Source organism: Carcharhinus amblyrhynchos, chromosome 14, assembly GCF_965287045.1.
Source record: "Carcharhinus amblyrhynchos chromosome 14, sCarAmb.v2.hapA, whole genome shotgun sequence".
In the NCBI taxonomy this organism is placed as follows: Eukaryota; Metazoa; Chordata; class Chondrichthyes; order Carcharhiniformes; family Carcharhinidae; genus Carcharhinus; species Carcharhinus amblyrhynchos.
The window spans coordinates 38,551,952-38,573,917 of record NC_137337.1 but is presented as its reverse complement, the minus strand read 5'-3'; the positions used below and the strand labels follow the sequence as shown (position 1 = coordinate 38,573,917).

Genomic DNA, 21,966 nt, shown 5'->3' with positions numbered 1-21,966 from the left:
AGAGAGAGATGTATGCCATGTATAAGCAACAGGGAGCAAATAAGATGCTTGAGGGGTGTAAAAAGTGCAAGAAACTACTTAAGAAAGAAATCAGGAGGGCTAAAAGAAGACACGAGGTTGCTTTGACAGTCAAGGTGAAGGATAATCCTAAGAGCTTCTAAAGGTATATTAAGAGCAAAAGGATAGTAAGGGATAAAATTGGTCCTCTTGAAGATCAGAGCGGTTGGCTATGTATGGAACCAAAAGAAATTGGGAGATATTAAATGGGTTTTTTGCATCCGTATTTACTAAGGAAACTGGCATGGAGTCTATGGAAATAAGGCAAACAAGTAGGGAGGTCATGGAACCTGTACAGATAAAGGGGAAGAGGTGCTTGGTGTCTTGAGGCAAATCAGAGTAGATAATTCCCCAGGACCGGACAGGAGCTTGGACCTTGAAGGAGACTAGTGTTGAAATTGCAGGGGCCCTGGCAGATATATTTAAAATGTCGGTATCCATGGGTGAGGTGCTGGATGATTGGAGGATAGCTCATGTTGTTCCGTTGTTTAAAAAAGGCTCAAACAGTAATCCGGGAAATTATAGGCCAGTAAATTTGACGTCAGTAATAGGTAAATTATTGGAAGGAGTACTAAGAGATAGAATCTACAAATATTTGGATGGACAGGGACTTATTAGGGAGAATCAACATGGCTTTCTGCGTGGTAGGTAATGTTTAACCAATCTATTAAGAGTTTTTCAAGGAGGTTGCCAGGAAAGTGGATGAAGGGAAGGAAGTGGATGTTGTCTACATGGACTTCAGTAAGGCCTTTGATAAGGTCCTACATGGTAGGTTAGTCAGGAAGGTTCAATCGCCAGGTATACATGGAGAGGTAGTAAATTGGATTAGACATTGGCTCAATGGAAGAAGCCAGAGTGTGGTAGTGGAGGAGTGCTTCTGAGTGGAGGCCTGTGACGAGTGGTGTGCCACAGGGATCAGCATTGGGTCCATTGTTGTTTGTCATCTATATCATTGATCTGAATGATAATGTGATAAATTGATCAGCAAATTTGCTGATGATACAAAGATTGGAGGTGTAGTGGACAGTGAGGAAGATTTTCAAAGCTTGCAGAGGGATTTGGACCAACTAGAAAAATGGGCTGAAAAATGGCAGTTTAATGCAGATAAGTATTGCACTTTGGAAGGACAAACCAAGGTAGAACATACAAGGTAAATGGTAGGATGCTGAAGAATGCAGTAGAACAGAGATATCTGGGAATACAGATTCATAATTCCCTAAAAGTGGCGTCACAGGTAGACAGGGTTGTAAAGAGTGCTTTTGGTACATAGAACTTAGAACATTACAGCGCAGTACAGGCCCTTCGGCCCTCGATGTTGCGCTGACCAGTGGAACCAATTTAATGACCCTCTAACCTAAACTATTCCAATATTATCCATATGCCTATCCAATGACCATTTGAATGCCCTTAAAGTTGGCGAGTCCACAACTGCTGCAGGCAGGGCATTCCACGCCCTTGCTACCCTCTGAGTAAAGAACCTGCCTCTGACAACCGTCCTATAATTATCACCCCTCAATTTAAAGCTATGTCCCCTCGTGTTAGCCATCACCATCTGAGGAAAAAGGCTCTCACTGTCCACCCCATCTAATCCTCTGATCATCTTGTATGCCTCAATTAAGTCACCTCTTAACCTTCTTCTCTCTAATGAAAACAACTTCAAGTCCCTTAGCCTTTCCTCATAAGACCTTCCCACCATACCAGGCAACATCCTGGTAAACCTCCTCTGCACCCTTTCCAATGCTTCCACATCTTTCTTATAATGCGGCGACCAGAACTGTACGCAATACTCCAAGTGCGGCCGCACCAGAGTTTTGTACAGTTGCACCATGATCTCACGACTCCGAAATTCAATCCCTCTACCAATAAAAGCTAATACACTGTACGCCTTCTTAACAACCTGATCAACCTGGGTGCCAACTTTCAGGGATCTATGCACATGTACACCAAGATCTCTCTGCTCGCTGACACTACCAAGAGTCCTTCCATTAGCCCTATATTCTGTAATCCTGTTACTCTTTCCAAAGTGAATCACCTCACACTTTTCTGCATTAAACTCCATTTGCCACCTCTCAGCCCAGCTCTGCAGCTTATCTATGTCCCTCTGCAAACTGTAACATCCATCCTCACAGTCTACAACTCTTCCGACTTTAGTGTTGTCTGCAAATTTACTAACCTATCCTTCTACAGCCTCATCTAGGTCATTTATAAAAATGAGGAACAGCAGTGGCCCCAAAACAGATCCCTGTGGTACACTACTAGTAACTAAACTCCAGGTTGAATATTTCCCATCAACCACCACCCTCTGTCTTCTATCAGCTAGCCAATTCCTGATCCAAACTGCTAAATCACCCTCAATCCCATGCATCCATATTTTCTGCAGTAGCTTACCATGGGGAGCCTTATCAGACGCTTTGCTAAAATCCATATACACCACGTCAACTGCTTTACCCGTATCCACCTCTTTGGGCACCTTTTCAAAGAACTCGATAAGGTTTGTGAGGCACGACCTACCCTTCACAAAACCGTGTAGACTATCCCTCATCAAATTATTTCTCTCCAGATGATTATAAATCCTATCTCTCATAATCCTTTCCAAAACTTTGCCCACAACAGAAGTAAGGCTCACCAGTCTATAATTCCCAGGATGGTCTCTACTCCTCTTCCTGAACATTGGCCTTTATAAATCAAAATATTGAGTATAAGAGTTGGAATATTATGGTGAAGTTGTATAAGACATTGGCGAGGCTGAATTTAGAGTATTGTGCGCAGTTTTGGTCACCTAATTACAGGAAGGATATTAATAAGATCGAAAGAGTGCAGAGAAGGTTTACAAGGATGTTGCCAGGACTTGAGAAACTGAGTTACAGAGAAAGGTTGAATAGGGTAGGACTTTATTCCCTGGAGCGTAGAAGAATGAGGGAGATTTGATAAAGGTGTATAAAATTATGATGGGTATAGATAGAGTGAATGCAAGCAGGCTTTTTCCACTGAGGCTAGAGGAGAAAAAAAACTAGAGGACCTAGGTTAAGGGTGAAGGGGGAAAAGTTTAAAGGGAATATTAGGGGGGCTTCTTCACAGAGTGGTGGGAATGTGGAATGAGCTGCCAGATGAATTGGTAAATGCGGGCTCACTTTTAACATTTAAGAAAAACTTGGACAGGTACATGGATTAGAGGAGTGTGGAGGGATATGGTCCAGGTGCAGGTCAGTGAGACTAGGCAGAAAAATGGTTCGGCACAGCCAGAAGGGCCAAAAGGCCTGTTTCTGTGCTGTAATGGTGTATGGTTCTTTTGTGTCAATTGACTCGGCAGAAAACAGCTTGTGCCAATGTAAATCACATCACCAAACCTCTTCTCCATGATTGCACAAGCAAAATACATATTTGATATATTACATTGAGTATTTTGCATTTCTTGGTTTACATTTATAAACACACTGACATTCAATAAAGCCACAAGTCCATGAAAACAAGCAAGGTCTTGGGACCTTGTTGTCACAATGTTAGAAAGTTGATTCACAGGAGTTTTACATTCAAATCTTCTTGTCTCAGGCTTCCTTCTGGAATTTGCTGGATTGTCAATGGAATGATTGGGAAGGAAGACAAAACACTCATGTCTAAAACCATTGTTAGTTAGGTGTTATTATTCATTGCTTCGCGATTGATATTCACTGCTCGTCTCTGTTGGCTAATGAAAATATGCTGGAGACAGAAGTGAAAAAAAAAGTACAAAAGTGTGCAGACACTGCGTTTTGATTACTATTGACTTCTTTAGAGTGAATGAGCGATTTGCTTTACATGACCTTGACTGGCCCATCCAGTGAATAACTTTCAGAATTACGGAATTGTAATTACTATAAAATTAATCAATGGTATGACATTTAAATACAGCTTTGCTCCAAACATTTGAGTTTCTCTTCATTAATCAATAATTTCACAAAAAAATAAATTTTGACTGTTTAGATTTCTGGCTTATTCCCATCTTTAAGTGAAACACCTGAAGTTTTTAAGTGAGATTTTATCAGTCTAATGTTAAAAAAAAATCAGCAAGGACCCAAGACAGTTGGAAAAAAATTAAATGCAAGAAATGATTTTTGCCTAGTTGAATATATTAGTAGAAACTTTAATACTTTTGCAAATGACTAAAAATTTACAATGATTTTTAATCTATGTTAACTCTGTTGTTCTAACCCTAAACTTCTAAACCTATTTTAATTACCTGAATAGTACAATCCTATTAATTACTCTACCTATCCTAAAATTGCAGTATATTATACTCCCATTTGTCTGTTAGATTAAGCTATATCGTTATACTTTCAAATTAAAGGGCAGTCATCTTTTACACACACAGCCCACATTCAGTCTTTCGGGTCGAACCAAGCAAAACAAACTTAAATTACATTTGGACAAAGAAAAAGGGGGCAGCTCCCCAAAAGGAGGGAGAACGGCCCGAACAGCAACAAAGTACAAAGGAAACTAGACATGTCAAATCAAAATATGATTGTCGGGGTCTATAAGGCACCTCAGCCCCTGTGGTGCCCAACGGGCATGGAAGGCCTCGACGGTGCTTGTGGACACCGCGTGCTCCCTCTCCAGGGACACCCGGCCGCGAACGTAGCCGCGGTAGAGGGGCAGACAGTCGGGACAGACGGCCCCGTCGATCGCCCGCTGCCTGGACCTGTTGATGGCACGATTCGCCAGGCCCAGGAGCAGGTTCACGAGGAGATCGGCATCCCGACCCTCCCCTCTCAGACCAGACTAATTGGATCAATAATGAGAAAAACACACTTCAATTTAGAGATATCCATTTGATAGCAATGGAATAACCGTTCAATAAAGTGATAGAAAACAGGCCCAACATCAAAAATTACATTATAAGCACAAACACAAATTTAATTGCAACTTATATCGCACAAAATTCTTTATTTAATATCAATTCACTTTTTTTTGCAGAGTAGCAAATATATTATTAAATTGAACACGAGGATTGATTACATAAACTACGACAATCAGAAACTTCTAATGATATATTAGTGATGAATTTAAAAATATGCACACTGCAATTCTCTGCAGAATCATTAATTGTATGGATATCTTGGATAAATAAGCAGTAACAGGGCATTGTGTTGTTTGGCTAATACTGTGCAAGTTTTAGAAATTTACATTGTTTGCATTAATTAGTGCAAGACCAAAAGAAATTTTTTTTGCTCACCGCGCAATTTCATAGATAAAGGCACATATTAGTTAAGAAGGATAAATGGATTTGAAATGACTAGATAGTAAATCCAAACACACCTTCTTTGCTGTCGATAACCTGGCATATCCAAGAGGGATTTCCGGGGGAAAGACCTAAAGAGCTTCTGAACCTGCTGTTTCCAAGACAACAACCTCTTCTTCTGTGTCTCTGTAAAAGCCTAAGAGAAAAGCAAACAATTCTAATTAAAATGATAAAATGTCAGTACACAATGTGAAAATATTAATTTTAGATTCATAAAATTAAGTCAACATAATATTATTAAGCCTTATTCAAGCTAATACTAATAGGACATTTTCAGAGTTGTAAAATTACACTTCACATACATCAGTGATAAAACTAATGTTTTTCTCTCCTTACATCAGTAATATGACATCAGGTGACACAGTTGTTCTAGATTGTTGTATATTTTGATTTCCCCTGACAAATACAAATTATTACAACTCTCAGATATACCAGAATAAATATCTATTCTGAAAAAGACCTACACAATAAAAGATCATATGCTTAAAAAAAGCATATAATGCCTGGAATATCCCAAGTCATTATGAAAATTAATTACTATAGATCTGTTAAGTTATAAATATAGAAATGCATTATGCACACGCTTAATAACCTAAAGGTACAATGTAGTTCCATAGTTAAGAGAATTGTACTTTCGAGTTATAAAACGTCAGCTTTTGTTGGACAGGCAATTACCGCAATCAGTCACAGCAGTCAATCTGTGCACGGCTAAGCCCTATAAACAGCAACACAAATAGCCAGTAAATCTGTTTTGGCAGAGCTGGTTGAGGGAGGGATATTGTCAAGACACACTGCTGTTCAAAACAAAATTTCACTGAATTTATGTTAATCTGAAGGGGCTTGAAATACATGTTTCTTGTTCAGTTGAATATCTTATTCAAAAGGCAATACCTCCAACAATTCTTCATTACCAAACTGAAGTATCAGCCTAGATTATGAACTAGAATGGGACTTAAATGCCTAGTTATCAAATTCAAGTGAGAGTCCTACCACTGAGCTAAGCTGAACATGGGTATTGCTGAAAAAATAGACACGTTGTTGAAGTTTTTTGTCTTACACTCAGATTGCTTTGCACGAGTACCAATAGTAAAGGGAACAATGCACACTGCACCAGAGTGCTGATGGGTTGGCAAGTGGATGTTGATTTATAGAGGCATTGCCACTGAGAATGTATTAGGAACGGCTTTCCCCACGCTTTTATTTAATTGAAAATAGTGCAATAATGGACATGCTCCTTATGCATGCAAGGGATACTGTGTGTTGTTAGGGACTAGAATAGAAGCTCCAAATATAATTATGAAGTTAGCCTAGACCCAAACTATTTTTGATTTTGGCATTAGTCTGACCATAGGAAGTTTCACTCCGGAAGTGATTCTTTGACCCACTAGGAAGCCTTTATTAAAACAACTTTATTTAACAATACAGTTTAGAACAAAAAACAAAGAAACTTACAGCACAGGAACCAGCCCTACAGCCCTCCAGGCCTGCACCGATCATGCTGCCCAACTGAACTAAAACCACCTACCCTTCCAAGGACTGTATCCTTCAATTCCCATCTTATTCATGTATTTGTCCAGATGCCTCTTAAAACTCACTACTGAATCTGCTTCCACCGACTCCCCCGGCACCGAGTTCCAGGCCCCTACCACCTTCTATGTAAAAAAAATTTGCCTTGTACATTTCCTTTAAACCTTGCCCCTCGCACCTTAAACCTACGCCCCCTAGTAATTGACTCTTCCATCTCAGGAAAAAGCTTCTGACTTTCCACTCTGTCCATGCCTCTCATAATCTTGTAGATTTTTTTTTAATCAGGTCACCCTTCAACCTCTGTCATTCCACTAAGAACAAACCAAGTTTCTGCAACCTCTCCTCATAGATAGTGCCCTTCAGACCAGGCAACATCTTGGCAAATCTTTTCTGTACCCTCTCCAAAGCCTCTATTTCCTTCTGGTAGTGTGGCAACCAAAATTGAACACTATATTCCAAGTGCAGCCTAACTAAGGTTCTATAAGACTGCAATATGACTTGCCAATTTTTAAACTCAGCGCCCCAGCCGATAAAGGCAAGCATGCCGCATGCCTTCTTGACTACCTTCTCCATCTGCGTTGCCACTTTCAGTGGCGTGTGTACCTGTACACTCAGATCCCTCTGCCTTTCAATACTCTTAAGGGTTCTGCCATTTACTGTATATTTCCTATCTTTATTAGGCCTTCCAAAATGCATTACCTCACATTTATCTGGATTAAACGCCATCTGCCATCTCTCCACCCAAGCCTCCAATCAATCTATACCCTGCTGTATCCTCTGATGGTCCTCATCGCTATCCGCAAAGCCAACACTTCTGTGTCATCCGCAAACTTACTAATCAAATCAGTTACATTTTTTTCCAAATCATTTATATATATGTTGCAAACAGCAAAGGTCCCAACACTGATCCCTGAGGAACGCCATTTGTTACAGTCCTCCATTCAGAAATACACCCTTCCATACTACCCTGTCTTCTATAATCGAGCCAGTCCTGTATCCAGCTCACCCCTGATCCCATGTGACTTTCACCTAATGCACCAGTCTGCCATGAGGAACCTTGTCAAAGGCCTTACCGAAGTCCACGCAGACAACATCCACTGCCCTACCCTCATCTTCGTCACTTCCTTGAAAAACCCAATCAAGTTAGTGAGACATGACCACCCCTTTATAGAACCATATTACCTCTCACTAATACGTTCACTTATTTCCAATGGGAGTAAATCCTGTCTCAAAGAATCCTCTCCAATAATTTCCCTACCACTGACGTCAGGCTCACTAGCCTATAATAACCTGGATTATTCTTGTTACCCTTAAACAAAAGATCAACATTGGCTTTCTCTGAGACCTCCACTGTAGCAAGTGAAGATACAAAGATTTCTCTCAAGGCCCCAGCAATTTCCTCCCTTGCCTCTCAGTATTTTGGAGTGTATCCCTTCAGACCCTGGGGACTTGTTTACCTTAATGTTTCTCAAGAACCCCAATACCTCCTCCTTTTTGAACTCACTATGACTCAAACTATCTACACACCCTTTCTCAGATTCATTATCCACCAAGTCCTTCTCTTTGGTGAATACGGATGCAAGATACTCATTTAATTCTTCACCCATTTCCTCTAGCTCCATGCATAGATTCCCTCCACTGTCCTTCAGTGGGCCAACCCTCTCCCAAGCTACCCTATATTAATTATAATTAATTAAAAAGAAAATAATTACTGTAACTTTTACCAATTGAAATACTTAACCATGACAAGGTATAATTCTTAACTGCTAGCTTTCTCTATTAGCTCCAATTTAAGCAACATATCCCATAGGTGTAAACTTGCATGAGTTGCTACCTCTGTCCAGAGTTAACACCCTTGGACAGAAAGTCTTCACATAGCAGAACTGTAGAGTGAAAGAGAGGAAAAACACTTCTTGCCTTCTGCAGATCTCTTGGAGACATTTTCTATCAGGTCCCAGAACTGAGTTTTCAGAGCTACTGCTCAGTACAAACAAACAGCAATTGCCAGCTTATCTCTGTAAACATGTGTGACACACACATGTAAACTAATCTAATTAAACCCTACTTGCTGGCTCCAATGCACCTCTCGCCGATGAGCTCAATCCATTCTATGCCCATTTTGAGCAAGAGGTCAACCAGAGCATGTCCTCCATTCTGGACCTGTCAACGTCACAGCAGCCTTCTCAAAAGTCAATTCACGAAAAGCAACTGGCCCAGATGGGTTATCCAGATGAGCACTCAGGTCCTGTGCAAACCAGCTTGGGGGAGGGGGTATTCACAAATATCTTCAACTTCTCTTTACACCAATCTGAGGTCCCTATTGCTTCAAGATGACTATCATCCCGATACCAAAGAAAAGCCAGGCAGTGTGCCTTAATAACTATTGTACAAAGGAGTGGAGTGCATGTCCCTATCTAACATCCACCATTATAAGGGCTTCGATAGGTTAGTCATGGCACAATTAATTCCAGCCTCCCAGGCTAGCCTGGATTGACTACAGTTTGCCTATTGCCACAATAGATCCACAACTGACATCATCTCCCTGGCCCCTACACTTAACCTTGGAACACCTAGATAACAAAGACACTAATGTCAGACTCCTACTCAAAGGCTACTGCTCAGCCTTTATTCCTGTGAGACTCATCTTCAAACTTCATGGTTGGGGGCTTGGGTCCTCCCTCTGCAACTGGATCCTAGACTTCCTAACCCACAGACTGCAGTCAGTAAAGGTAGGCAAAAAAAACTCCGCGATCATCCTTGGTATTGGTGCTCCCCAAGGCTGTGTCCCCAGCCCCTTACTATATTCCTTTGAGTGTATGGCCAAATTCCCCTTCAATTCAATTTTCATGTTTGCTGACGACACCATTGTTGTGGGTCAGATCACAAACAATAAGGAGACACAGTACAGGAAAGAGATGGAGAATCTAGTGAACTGATGCAACGATAATAATCTCTCAATGTCAACAAAATGAAGGAAATAGTCATTGATTTCAGGAAGCATAGTGGAGGGCATGTCCTATCACAATGGGAATAAAGTAGAAATGGTCGAGAGCTTTAAGTTTTAAGGTATCCAGTCAACTAATAACCTGTCCTGGCTCCTCCATGCAGGCACCATAGTTAAGAAAGCACACCAATGCCTCACTTTCTCAGGAACCAAGGAAATTTGGCATGGTCACTACAACTCTCACCAATCTTTACAGATACACCATAGAAAGCATTCTTTCCGGTTGTATCACAGCTTGGTATGGCTCCTGCTCTGCCCAAGATCACTATAAATGACAAAGGGCCCGATTTTACAATTTTCATCCTAAGTGCCGAGTCTGGGCATAGTACAGATCTGACTTAGAAATCCGCTTTCAGGCGCCCCCATGCTCCCTCAGCTATCTCCAGTCGGATTCATGCTTTGGGCGGGGCTTAGCACTGCCGGAACAATCGGAGCTCTGAACTGTGCATGTGCAGTTAGAAAAAAAACTGAAAAAGCACGCCCGTGTCAGATCACTCTCGGGCTGCAGAAAGCAGAGAAAGCGACCTAGGACCGAAAAGCAGGAGCAAAGGGCGTATCTCAGGGAAGTGGGGGAGAAGGGAGGCGGATAAGATGCATCTCGGGAGGGGGAGGTGGCAGATGAGTCGGGGGCGGGGGGGGGGGGTGTCCACTGCCACTCTGCGGGCAAAATCAATGGGGGGGGGAGGGAGGCGATCAGAATGTGTAGTGGGGAGGTGAATAAGGGGGGGGCAGTGTGTCCCCCTTATCCACACCCACACACATCACTGCCCTGCTTATCCAACCCCCCTACTACCCAAACCAATCGCCACTCTCCCCCTCCCCCGCCCCACCGATCACCCGCAGAGTGACAGCAGACCTCCCCTGCCCTCCCCACCACGGATCCAACTGCCCCCCTCCACCAGAGATCCATCTGCCCTGCCTCCCTCTCCCCTCCTGCAACCAGACAACGATCTGACCTCACTCCCCTCCTACCAGAGAATGATCTGACCCACCTCCATCCCCATCACTGAACTGTGTCAGAGAGCTATTGGAAACAATGAAGGCACTCTTCAGAGGCTGGAGCACCCAACTCAGCCTTTTATTTAGCAGGTCCGTTATGGTGCGGTTCCAGATTGGCGAACACGGTGCTAAAGGGAAATGCTGATAGAATTGGGCGGGCAGTTCATTAATTCAATTTAAATTCATTCAAATGCATTTGTGCCTGATTCGGGCGCAGAACAGATCCCTGCCATTTGCGGGTGTGGGTAAAGTCGAGATCTGTTCTGACTCGGGTGCAGATCGCGATAAAGGCCTCACACCTGACTTCGCGCCCGAAAACGGGCGCAAATTGGTGGTTAAATCGGGCCCAAAAGGATCATGAATGAAGTCCAGTCCATCATTCAAACCAGCCTCCCAAATAATGGTGTTATCTACTTCCCACTGCCTCGGAAAGCAGCCAGCATAATCAAGGACCCCATTCACCCTGGACATACTCTCTTCCACCTTGTTCCGTTGGGAAAAAGATACAAAAGTCTGAGGACAGGTGCCAACCGACTCAAAAACAGTTTCTTCCCTGCTGTAATCAGACTTTTGAATGGACTTACCTTGTATTAAGTTAATCTTTCTCTATACTCTATGATTGCAACATTACATTCTGCACTCTCTCCTTTCCTTCTCTATGTACAGTATGCTTTGTCTGTGCAGCACACAAGAAACAATACTTTTCACTGTATACTAACACTTATGACAATAATAAATCAAATCAACATATGGAGAGAAAAGTGTGAAACAAAAACAAACTAGAATGTGCACAGGGAGAGGGGGGCAGTTTTAGTGCGTGGCTAACTTCATCTCAAGGAACAAATCAAATAATTGCTTTTCATTTGTTACTGCACATGTACCTTGGGTGTCTGTTCCAAAATTATAAGTACTCGTTGTTTATTTTTTAATATTTAGACAACCAGAGCTTCAATATTAATCCAAGATGATACCAGAGTGTGATGATTTCTTGCAAGATGTGCCATCAGACTTTTGAATGCACCTAACTCGCATTAAATTGATCTCTCTCTACACCTATGACTGTAGCTATGACTGTAACACTATATTCTCCATTTTCTCCTTTCCTTCTCTACGTACTGTATGCCTTGTCTGTATAGTGCACAAGAAACAATACTTTTCACTGTGTACGTGACAATAATAAATCAAATAAATATTATCTACAGCAAAATTGAGATAGCATTTGTTGTTGATGGTTGTGCAATAATTCGCTACCACAAAGCAGATGAGGCTAAAACATGGTATGTTTTCAAGAAAGAGTTAGGTATAGCTCTTGGGGCAAAAGGGGTTAAAGGATATGGGTTGGGGGTTGTGGGAGAAGGTTAGATTAGGCTATTGAGTTGGATAATCAGCTATGATCATACTGAATGGTGGAGCAAGCTTGAAGGGCGGAATGTCCTACTACTTCTTCTATTTCCTACGTTTCCATGTAATTTTGAACCAGCAAAATATTATAGCTACCACAAAGCAACTTGTTTGTATCTGATCTTTAAACAAATAAAAACCATTTCGGTTTCAGCAACTACAAACTAACGTTCTATGAAAGGAATTTTAAATGGGTTTTCATTGCTCTGAGGGTGATACGGTGGCACAATGGTTAGCAGTGTGGCTGCAGAGCCAGGGACCTGGGTTCAATTTGGCCTTGGGTGACCGTCTGTGTGGAGTTTGCATGTTCTCTCCGTGTCTGTGTTTGTTTCATCCGGGTACTCGGATTTCCTCCCCAGTCCAAAGATGTGCAGAGTTCAGTGGATTGGCCATGCTAGATCACTCCTTGATGTCCAAGGATGTGTAGGTTAGGTGGATGAGCCATGGTAAATACGCAACGTTATGGGTATAGGGCCTGGGTGGGATGCTTTTTCAGAGAGTCGATGCTGATTTGATGGGTAGAATGGCCTCCTCCTGTACTGCAGGCATTCTATGGTTGTATAAGTTTAAACTATTACCACTCTGCTAGCATATAATGCAAATGTTTAAAGCATCTGGAGGTTCACTGAGCTTCTCCAAGATTAAAATTAATATTGTAGTATCTAACACTTCCTTCAGTCAAAAATGCATTGCACATTTGAAGAGTGAATTTTAAAAACCTGCTAAGTATAGTCTGTGTTGCCCCAAGATAACATCATCAAACTTAACAGTTGATGTAGGAAGATGGGATGAAGGTAGGAGCATGGTGATGATATGGAATGCACTGCTGCCTCATAACGCCAAGGACCCAGGTTCAATTCTGGCCTTGGGTCACTATGTGAAGTCTGCATATTCTCTGTGCTCCGGTTTCCTCCCACAGTCTAAAAGATGTGCGGATTAGGTTGATTGGCCATGCTATATTGCCCCTTAGGGGGATTAAGAGGGTAAATATGTGGGTTTATGGGGATAGGACCTGAGTGGGATTGTGGTCGGTACAGACTTGATGGCCCAAATAGCCTCCTTCTGTACGGCAGGGATTCTATGAACAGGCATTTTCTATGCAGATTAAACTAATACAAATTGGGAAACTACTGAAAAAACAACAAAAAAAAATTGAATTATAGTCTTCTCTTTAAAGCATGCATTAAAATAGTTAACCTAGCACCATCAGTAGCCTGAAAGAATTCCGCAAAATACTTAAATTACTGTTAGGTGATGGCTATTATAACAGCTTATCAGAATGCAAATAGTTATTCAAAATTCCTTAACTGTAAATGAAATTTGCTAATTAGCAAATTGCTAAATCAAGAATGAAAACCAGAAATTCACATAGAAATTATAAATGGCAACTTGAGTTGGTGGCAGGATGCTGTGGTTAAATTACAATGTGATTTAGAAAGACCAATCTCCTATAATTATGTCCAATTCTGGCCTGAGATTATGGCTTGGGTTTTCTCTCCCACATTAGGAGCCTGGACGTTTCACGGCTCCGCCAACTTGACCCGGGGAATAAAGAGGTCCAGAAGGTAGGATTTTCTTTCTGGACTGGGCATGCAGGAGGTGGGGGCGCAGATTAGAGGTCAGGCCTTCTACCCTCTCAATGAGAACAGGAAATGCCTGCTCTGGAGATGACCCAAGCAGAAGGCCCATGCACTATGTTGAAGTTACTAAAAGAAAGATTTTTTTAAAAAGCCCCCGATTCTCACCTCTCCCATCCCAAACACTCCCGATGCCATTTATGCCAACCGATGCCTTTCTACCCACCCCACAGCCCTTCATACTTCAAATCCAATGCCCCCCGATCCTCATGGCCCTTTTTAACTCCTATGCTAGGTTAGTGCCAACCCATGCATCCACTACTATCCTTTGCCCTTACTCTCACATGCCATTTCACCTAGTATTCACCATGGGCACACCTCAGGAGCCATAATGATGTAAAATAAAGTTGTCTCTCTGTTAATTCTTTAAAAAATTAGTGTCACAAGTACGCTTACATTAATACTGCAATGAAGTTACTATGAAAATCCTCTGGTCGCCACACTCCGGCACCTGTTTGGGTACACCGGGAGAGAATTTCAGCGTGGCAAATGCATCTAACCACCAGAAGGAGGAGCACCCAGAGGAAACTGCACACTTCGCACAGGCAGGGACCCAAGCTGGAATAAACCCAGGTCCCTGGTGCAGTGAGGCAGCAATGCTAACCATTGGGCCATCCACTAACATGATGACATCACTATGTGAAGAAAAACCACACAGTTGAAATTCCTTCAACTATTCCCTTATGAAAACAAACATTTCTATTCTATTACCAGTTGCAACTGTCAATCTGTACACTTAACGGGCACCCCATTATAAGAATGTTATATTGTATAAAATCCTGCAATGGTAGTCCTCAGACTTATGTCAACAGAGGCACTGACTTTTTAAACTCCACACTATTTTTTAATTTAAAGCCCAGCAGCCCATTTATAGCTTTGACAGTTTCAATGAGTTTTGATGGTTCTTTGACAGTTCCAATGAGTTTATAAAGTTTTTACACTCAATCCTACCTAGACTTCACAGTTCTTAAGGGCACCAGTCTCACCCCAAAGGTGCCCCAGGATCATATCCAAAGGAATACTTTGTCTCCAAACCTGGCAATCCAAACACATTTACAAGGTTCAGACCTGCTCCTACCAGGTCTAATCTGCACAGCTTGGGATTCATTCACCTCTCTCAGTAAAATCACATGTGGAGGCAGATGCTGAATTACATGGGTAGCTGTTGCCAAAAACCACAATGACTTATGAGCTGCCCTATTACCTACACCCCTGTGGAAACAAAGGCCAGATTCAGGGATGGGACTTCTGGATTTGGGCCTCTGTCAGCATTTAAAGCTTCTCCGTCTGCGTGAAAAGTCAGGTCTATAACTTGAACTTATATGGCGCAATTTGATGAGGGAGCATTTAACCACAGGGATATTCAGGGACTAGAGCTGTTCAAAAAAGAGCCACAAGTCTAATAGTTTCCTACTGTCAGAGGTATGAGATACAAGCAAAAGCTTGAAAAAAAATCGCAGGCTTAACAGCCACGACAGCAAGTGACAGAGATGATCATTTCAAAAACAGAAAATTCTTTTAGAAATAGATGTTTCCTGAATTTCCAGCTTTTTCTTTTTGTTTGGTTATTTTGGATGTAAAAAGATAGCAGGCTGCATTTTACATTTTGAAAACTAGGTGCCGTCCATCCCCCACGTGAACATGAAATATGATGTGATGGCAATATATGCTTGTTACCAAATATTAACCACATTAAAGAAGCGTTTTTCCAATTTACGACAATCAACTTGGCAACTCAAAAAATGCACATTTGACGTTCAGCCACCATGTTCCACAGCATTTCAGTTAAAATTAGTTTTTAAAGCAGTCATTTAAAAACAAGGTCCCATCAAGAATTCATGGCTCCTCTTCTGCTTCATCATCACTTGTCGCCAGTACATTACCACACCAGTCTCCCAAGTTATAGGAGGCAAGTGGGCATGGAAATCAGCAGTCTACCAGCCATTTTGAAATAACTAATCAACAAGTTATTAAACTTGCTAGCAATCCAATCTGCTGTAATTTTTCATTGCCTGCTGAATTTTCAGGCATCAGAGATGAAAAATTTTGGGAGTCTTTTATGCGGCACAAGGGCGGACGAAAAGGCCTGCCATCGAGACCATTGCAAATGTAGCAGGAGAACCTTCTGAGGAAGTGGCAACATCTATTATGTTTTTCCAAATCATTTGTGAAAAAACGTTTTTGTGACTTCATTAAAAAGTACTGATTCTGAGGCAGGATACCTTTACAATTTGTGACTGACAGCTTGCAAGCGGTATTACACCTCTGACAGGACATCCTGGTCTACAGTGCCAATTATAAACCCCTTTCACACCTAGAATTAACATTGTTCCCGTTGGATGGCCACTAATTGGTCATTCAATGTTTGATTGAACAAGCAGTGACAACAGACGAAAATAAATGCACCACTCAGTTTCTGTTCTGCCTCCCTCACCTGCCAAGTAATGCAAAGTCCAGCCTAGTAAAAATGGCACGAAAAGACTAATCCATAAAATCATATCAAATTAAAATGTGAAAACAGGACTGGGGTCAGGTTCAAACTTCAAGTCTCAAGTTCTCCTTATACTCACCTCATGACCTACACTTTTGTCTATGAGCTGCAGATAAGAGCTTATGTTCTCTTCATCAGGTCTGGACACTAGGAGCTGTGTACATACTGCAAAAGAGAATGATTGAGCATCATAAAAGCTGTACTAGAAATGGAAACCATTTTTCAAGTTTCTTCAAATACATAAAGCTGCAAAACCACACAAGGGGCAACTTTATTCAAATTTATGGAATTCAGCAACGTTCACACATTTTCTCGGCTCAGAAAACTGCACAGGGCATATGACATTCTCGTACATTGTGGAGTCTTGAGTAGTTCTGTACTTTGATCATGCTGGAGAAGGTGGAGTAGTGGTGGAAGAGAGAGAGAGACAAACAGAAACAGGAAAGAGACATAGACGTCAAAAATAGGCAGAGAAAAGGGCAACTGGGTGTGTGTGAGAGAGAGAGAGAGAGAGAGAGAGAGACACACACAGACAGGCACATACACATGCACACAGAGATACCAAGAGACAGAGAGAATCAAACACAGATACAGTATAGTTGAGTTTAAGTACAAGTGAAGGAACATTTTTAATATTGAAGGAGGAAGGGGCAAGGATATAGAATAAGTTGGAAAGGAAGACAGAAGACTTATTATGAATCTTTGCTGGGAGCAGGAAGCAATTAGTGTTGATGAATCAAAATGAAAAAAAAACAAAAGGTCCAAGACAAGGATTTTATTGTGAGTGAAGTCATTCAATCCTCTGCACTTGTGCCAGTGCCACACAGCTCTAATCCAATTTTCCTATGCTTTCTGCCATTCATGAATGCGTTTCTCATACCAGTTATCTGTCTAATCACTTAAGTGCAATATATTGCATTCTGTACCAAAATGCATGAATATATTTATTTTAATATGCTGCTCTGTGCTTTTAGTAACTTTATAGCTCATCATTAATGATTCTTTAATGATTTCACAATTTATCTTCAATAGTTTAAAACTTTGAACACTTGTAAGAATTTATCTTCTCCCTCTGTTTTATCTATAATAAATGCAGTAACAGTTTTTCAAGTCTATTATAAACTATAATTTTACATTGAGATGTATCTTAGTAAATCTACGTTGTGCCAAACACCTTTCCATAATGGAAAACTGCACCAACCTGGCCTTGTTCAAATACATATTTTTCTTTTCTCATTCAATGTGCCTAACACAGATTTCCATTATCCCATCTAACGTACTGATTCTGCTTTTGAAGGATCCATGTATTTCTATCTTGAAATCTTGGCCCCAACACTTTTGGAACTTTTACCATATGAGGTATACTCTCTCTTTCTCCTATTCCCTCTTGTCCATCAAACATACTATCTCACATTTATCTTCAACAAACTATACTTAACACATCTGCTCATTTCTCCAAGTAGAGAGGATCTCAAAGAAGATTGCACATATCGACAAGACATCAAATTTCTACAAAGATGGAAGACGTTATCTTGTAAATTGAGTTTGTGTCTTTATATGCCCTGTGAACACAAATCCTCATTGGCCTGATGAAGGAGCTTGAGACTCCGAAAGCTAGTGCTGCCAAATAAACGTGTTAGACCTTAACCTGGTGTTGAGAGACTTCTTAGCATTTCTCCAACACCATTGTTTTCTTACATTCTTCCTCATATTTTGCTGTGACACTGGCAAATTATAAGGAGTGAGTTTGGTGACCTACTGGCTTTGCTACTTTTTAACTAGCGAGCGACACCCAGACCCCAAGACCAAACTTCTAAAAATCCAAGTCATTTATGCATATGCAAACAGAGGTTGTCTCTAGGTATATCAATAGCTACGCCCAATGAGAAATATTTTAATTTATTTTTTAAAAAATCCTTTTACATTAAATAGCTTAGGTTTTTGCCTTTGTAACAAGTAGGAAACGTGGCACTTTATCACTTATCAATATATTCAGTCATTTTGAAGAATTCAGTTGTTAGTGAAGTGTGATCTGCACTTTATAATTTGTGTTCACTATTCTTAATTAACCCACATTTCTTTACACATTAATGTTTCAAGCAGATGGAGCATATTATCCAAATACCTTCTTCATTTAATTGGAATACATTATGACAGAAAATCTAGATGACTTGGGGTCAAGATGATGGAAAAAAATTGGTAAACAACCCAAGGTGTACTAATGATATAGTACCATTACAATATAAAACATTACAAGAGACACAAATAAATTAGGCAAACCTTGAATATTTATAAAAAAACAATCAGAAAAAATACTTTTGAACATGTATGAGTACAAAAATAGAGCAAGTGAATAAAATTGCTTACTTGAGTAATCTGTTATTTTGGACATCTAATGATGAAGTTAAACAGAGCATAGAACATGTAAATGAGTTATTTAACACTATGAATACCTTTTCAAATATATCAAGTGGGAACAATAAATATATATGGTATCATGCTTACTCACTGACTTCATGACAATGGGAATTGGACAGTTTCCAAACTTGCCAGTTTATCAACCAGGGAAGATGAATAATTACATCCACAAAATGTGTTGTTAGAAGTATTGTATGGTTGTAAAAAAAAATCAGACCTTGAATTCTCTTGGTGCTAAAAGCATGCACTGGAACATGTTTGTCAAAACTACTTGCAACAAGAAGTTCTTGAACTAGCACAAAAGGATATAGCAGAGGTAACAAAACTCATATGGAGAACATATTGTTTAGGAGTCACAAAGAAAGCTACTATGGTCTAGAAAAGATGATGTTAATAAATCAAGACGGAAAATGATGAGACTAGGTATCATAGAATAAGAAAATGTAAAATCAGAAAATGATATTATCCATCCAAGTAGAGATTAGAGAGTTGGAATATATTAGTCACCATCCACACGGTTGGGGGCTGGGAGAGGATTTTAATGGATATATAAATTATGATAATTAATCACAAAAACTTCTCCAGTCCATCAAACATGTTCTAAACAACTGTGATGCCTTGTACATTACAATACAATCACTCTTCACCCCATCCAAAAACTAAAATCTCTTAAGAAACCAGAAACCAAATAAAAACCGAAAACAATTAAGGAAATAAAATCTGGAAAATTGACCTGAGATCTCTCTACTCTTTGGAGCAATTTGCTGATGGAGATAGGAAATTCACAGCGTTTCAGTTTCAGAGAAAATAACTGAAGGGAATTTCATAAGCACCTGATTTGTAAGTATAAATGTGAAAAAAAACCTGAAGCTTTTGCCCAGTTGGTAGAGCAGGCCATTATTCTGGAGAATTCTTCATAAATTCAAACACTGTTAATGGTTTACAAGCTAGCCAAAGAGACAGCTACCAATCATTATCAATTCATAGATACTTCTTAGTGAGATGTTCTACTTTGGGGTCAGAGGGAGAATTTTTAAATCTCAGAAACATTGGAAGCTTGAATGTCAGTCATAATTAGAACTTGACAGCAGTGATAGCAAATACTTGTGTAAGCCAATTCATTGCCTGACTAGTTATGATGGATTTATAAAAATATCTGTGCTTATCAAGGTAAGACACATTACCTGAACAATTTCTTATTTCAGGTATTAAAAAGTAGCATTGAAAGAAAACAAGGACAAATTTGCATTGAAAGAACATCTCATGAACTCGATGCCACAAAGTACTTTAGAGCTAATTAAATAATTCTGAAGAGCAATCCTCTTTATAATGTAGGGAAACACTAAGGTCAGTTTGTGCATAGCAACGTCCCACAAATAGCAATGAGAAAATACGCCAGCTGATCTGTATTAGTGGAATTAAGTAAAGGCTAAATATTGGTCAAAATAGCAGAAGAATTCTTCTGCACTTTTTCAAATAGCACTGTCAGCTGACAGGCCAGGCAGTTTAATGTCTCATCTGAAAAACAGCACAGCACTAGACTATCAGTTTGAACTACATACTCAAATCTCTGAAGTGAAGCTTGAATGCATGACCATCTAAATCAAGCCGAGACTGCTACCATTGAACCAAGGCTGATGTGTTATGCAATCCTGGATCAATTACATCATTACAAGAGAAACACTAACATTTCTTTTTACCCATGTGAACTTTCCCTCATATTTGATCAGTTATTCTTGTGATCTCACTGAGTGAGCAGGAAACTTGGGGCTAATTTAGGAGATCAGTGCTACAAATCTTGGTCCACCAGGAATTGGTGAAGAATGGCTAGTTATTTGATGCATGATTTGTTCAGTTAGCAGAGCAATCTCTTACCTTGATAGTTTGGGCTAAATTTGAAATTTTGGAGTAGTATTTCTACTGGAAATTGCTAACACAAGTCTCGAAGACTTAGTCCAAATGCCACCATAACTCCAATAAATTACTTTATCTGACTCCATATTTTCTTTTACTATTCAACATTAGTTATATATTTTAACTCAAGACATTTTCAAAAGCAAGGCCTACCTTTGCCCATGACTTTTGTAAACTGTCCAGGCAGATCCCCTTCTGGAACAGGAGCACCTCCTGACTCACCCTCACACCCTGTGACATTTTGTTGCTGAATGGCCCCAGCAGCAGAGTCCTTCACATCAGATAGCCGACTTCCTAAGCTGCTGTCGGAACTCATTAAAGCAGACTGAGAGTCCAAGTCTTGGTTCTGTTCAGAGTTTTGGGTATGGGTAAAATTGTATGCTTTGATAGGGGTAAGAATCATTTGGTGCAGCTCCTGCAATGCATTACGCAGATTACCACCTTCAAGAACATCCTGTGCAACAGAATATAAAATATCAATGCAATAATCAAATAACTTGTATATAATTTATTGTAATGAGCATGTCATTTACATTGTTGGAGATTATTCAAAAGCTACATATTAAAGCACACATAGTTAACATTGACTGATCATGTAAAGTTTAAATATTTCTAATCTACAGGGAGATGGTGGTGTATTGGGCCTGTATTGGACTAGTAACCCAGAGTCGTAACACATTTTCCTGGGGCATAAGTTCATATTCTATCATGAAGTTGGTGGAATTTAAATTCGATTAATAAAATCTAGAATTGAAAGCTAGTCTCAGCAATGGTGACCATGAAACTATCATTGTTTACTGTAAAAACCCATTTGGTTCACTAATGTCCTTTAAGGATAGAAATCTGCCCACCTTAAGAAAAATCAGAAGGTTTGGACTTTTTTAACAATAGATTTGCAAAATGTTTTCTCAAGTTTGAAGAGCAAAATTACATAATTCACTTGTAAGGTTGTAAATTGGAGATACAGTATGACAGTTAACTTTTCCAATTGATTCCTTTACAATAGCAAAGTGACCCACTGAGTTTTAGATCAATAGTAGCAAAACACTTCAGATCAAATCAATATCCATTTTATTGGATATTGGATAACTTGATCAAATTATTGAGACCAAGCATTTCACAAAATTCCATCCTATACTAACTGGAAGACTGGAGGTGCTAGATAGGGCAAGTGAGCTGCGAGGTTTTTAATTTGTGTTTGCAGCAAAAGACAGCTTCCAGGAATAGTCCAAACCTGCACTCC

General features: G+C 40.2%; 1 protein-coding gene across 7 annotated transcripts in view; it reads right to left on the bottom strand.

Annotated features, from left to right (window-relative positions):
- The window catches only part of samd4a (sterile alpha motif domain containing 4A), a 195,265-nt gene that overhangs the window by 21,658 nt on the left and 151,641 nt on the right, over window positions 1-21,966 (bottom strand). For all 7 annotated transcript variants that reach the window (XM_080202731.1, XM_080202729.1, XM_080202736.1 and 4 more), the window contains 3 exons: window positions 20,877-21,177; window positions 16,471-16,556; window positions 5,350-5,468 (listed from right to left, as the gene is read on the bottom strand). In XM_080202731.1, the coding sequence (XP_080058857.1) occupies window positions 5,350-5,468; window positions 16,471-16,556; window positions 20,877-21,177 (506 nt within the window). The remainder of the gene's footprint in view (window positions 1-5,349; window positions 5,469-16,470; window positions 16,557-20,876; window positions 21,178-21,966) is intronic.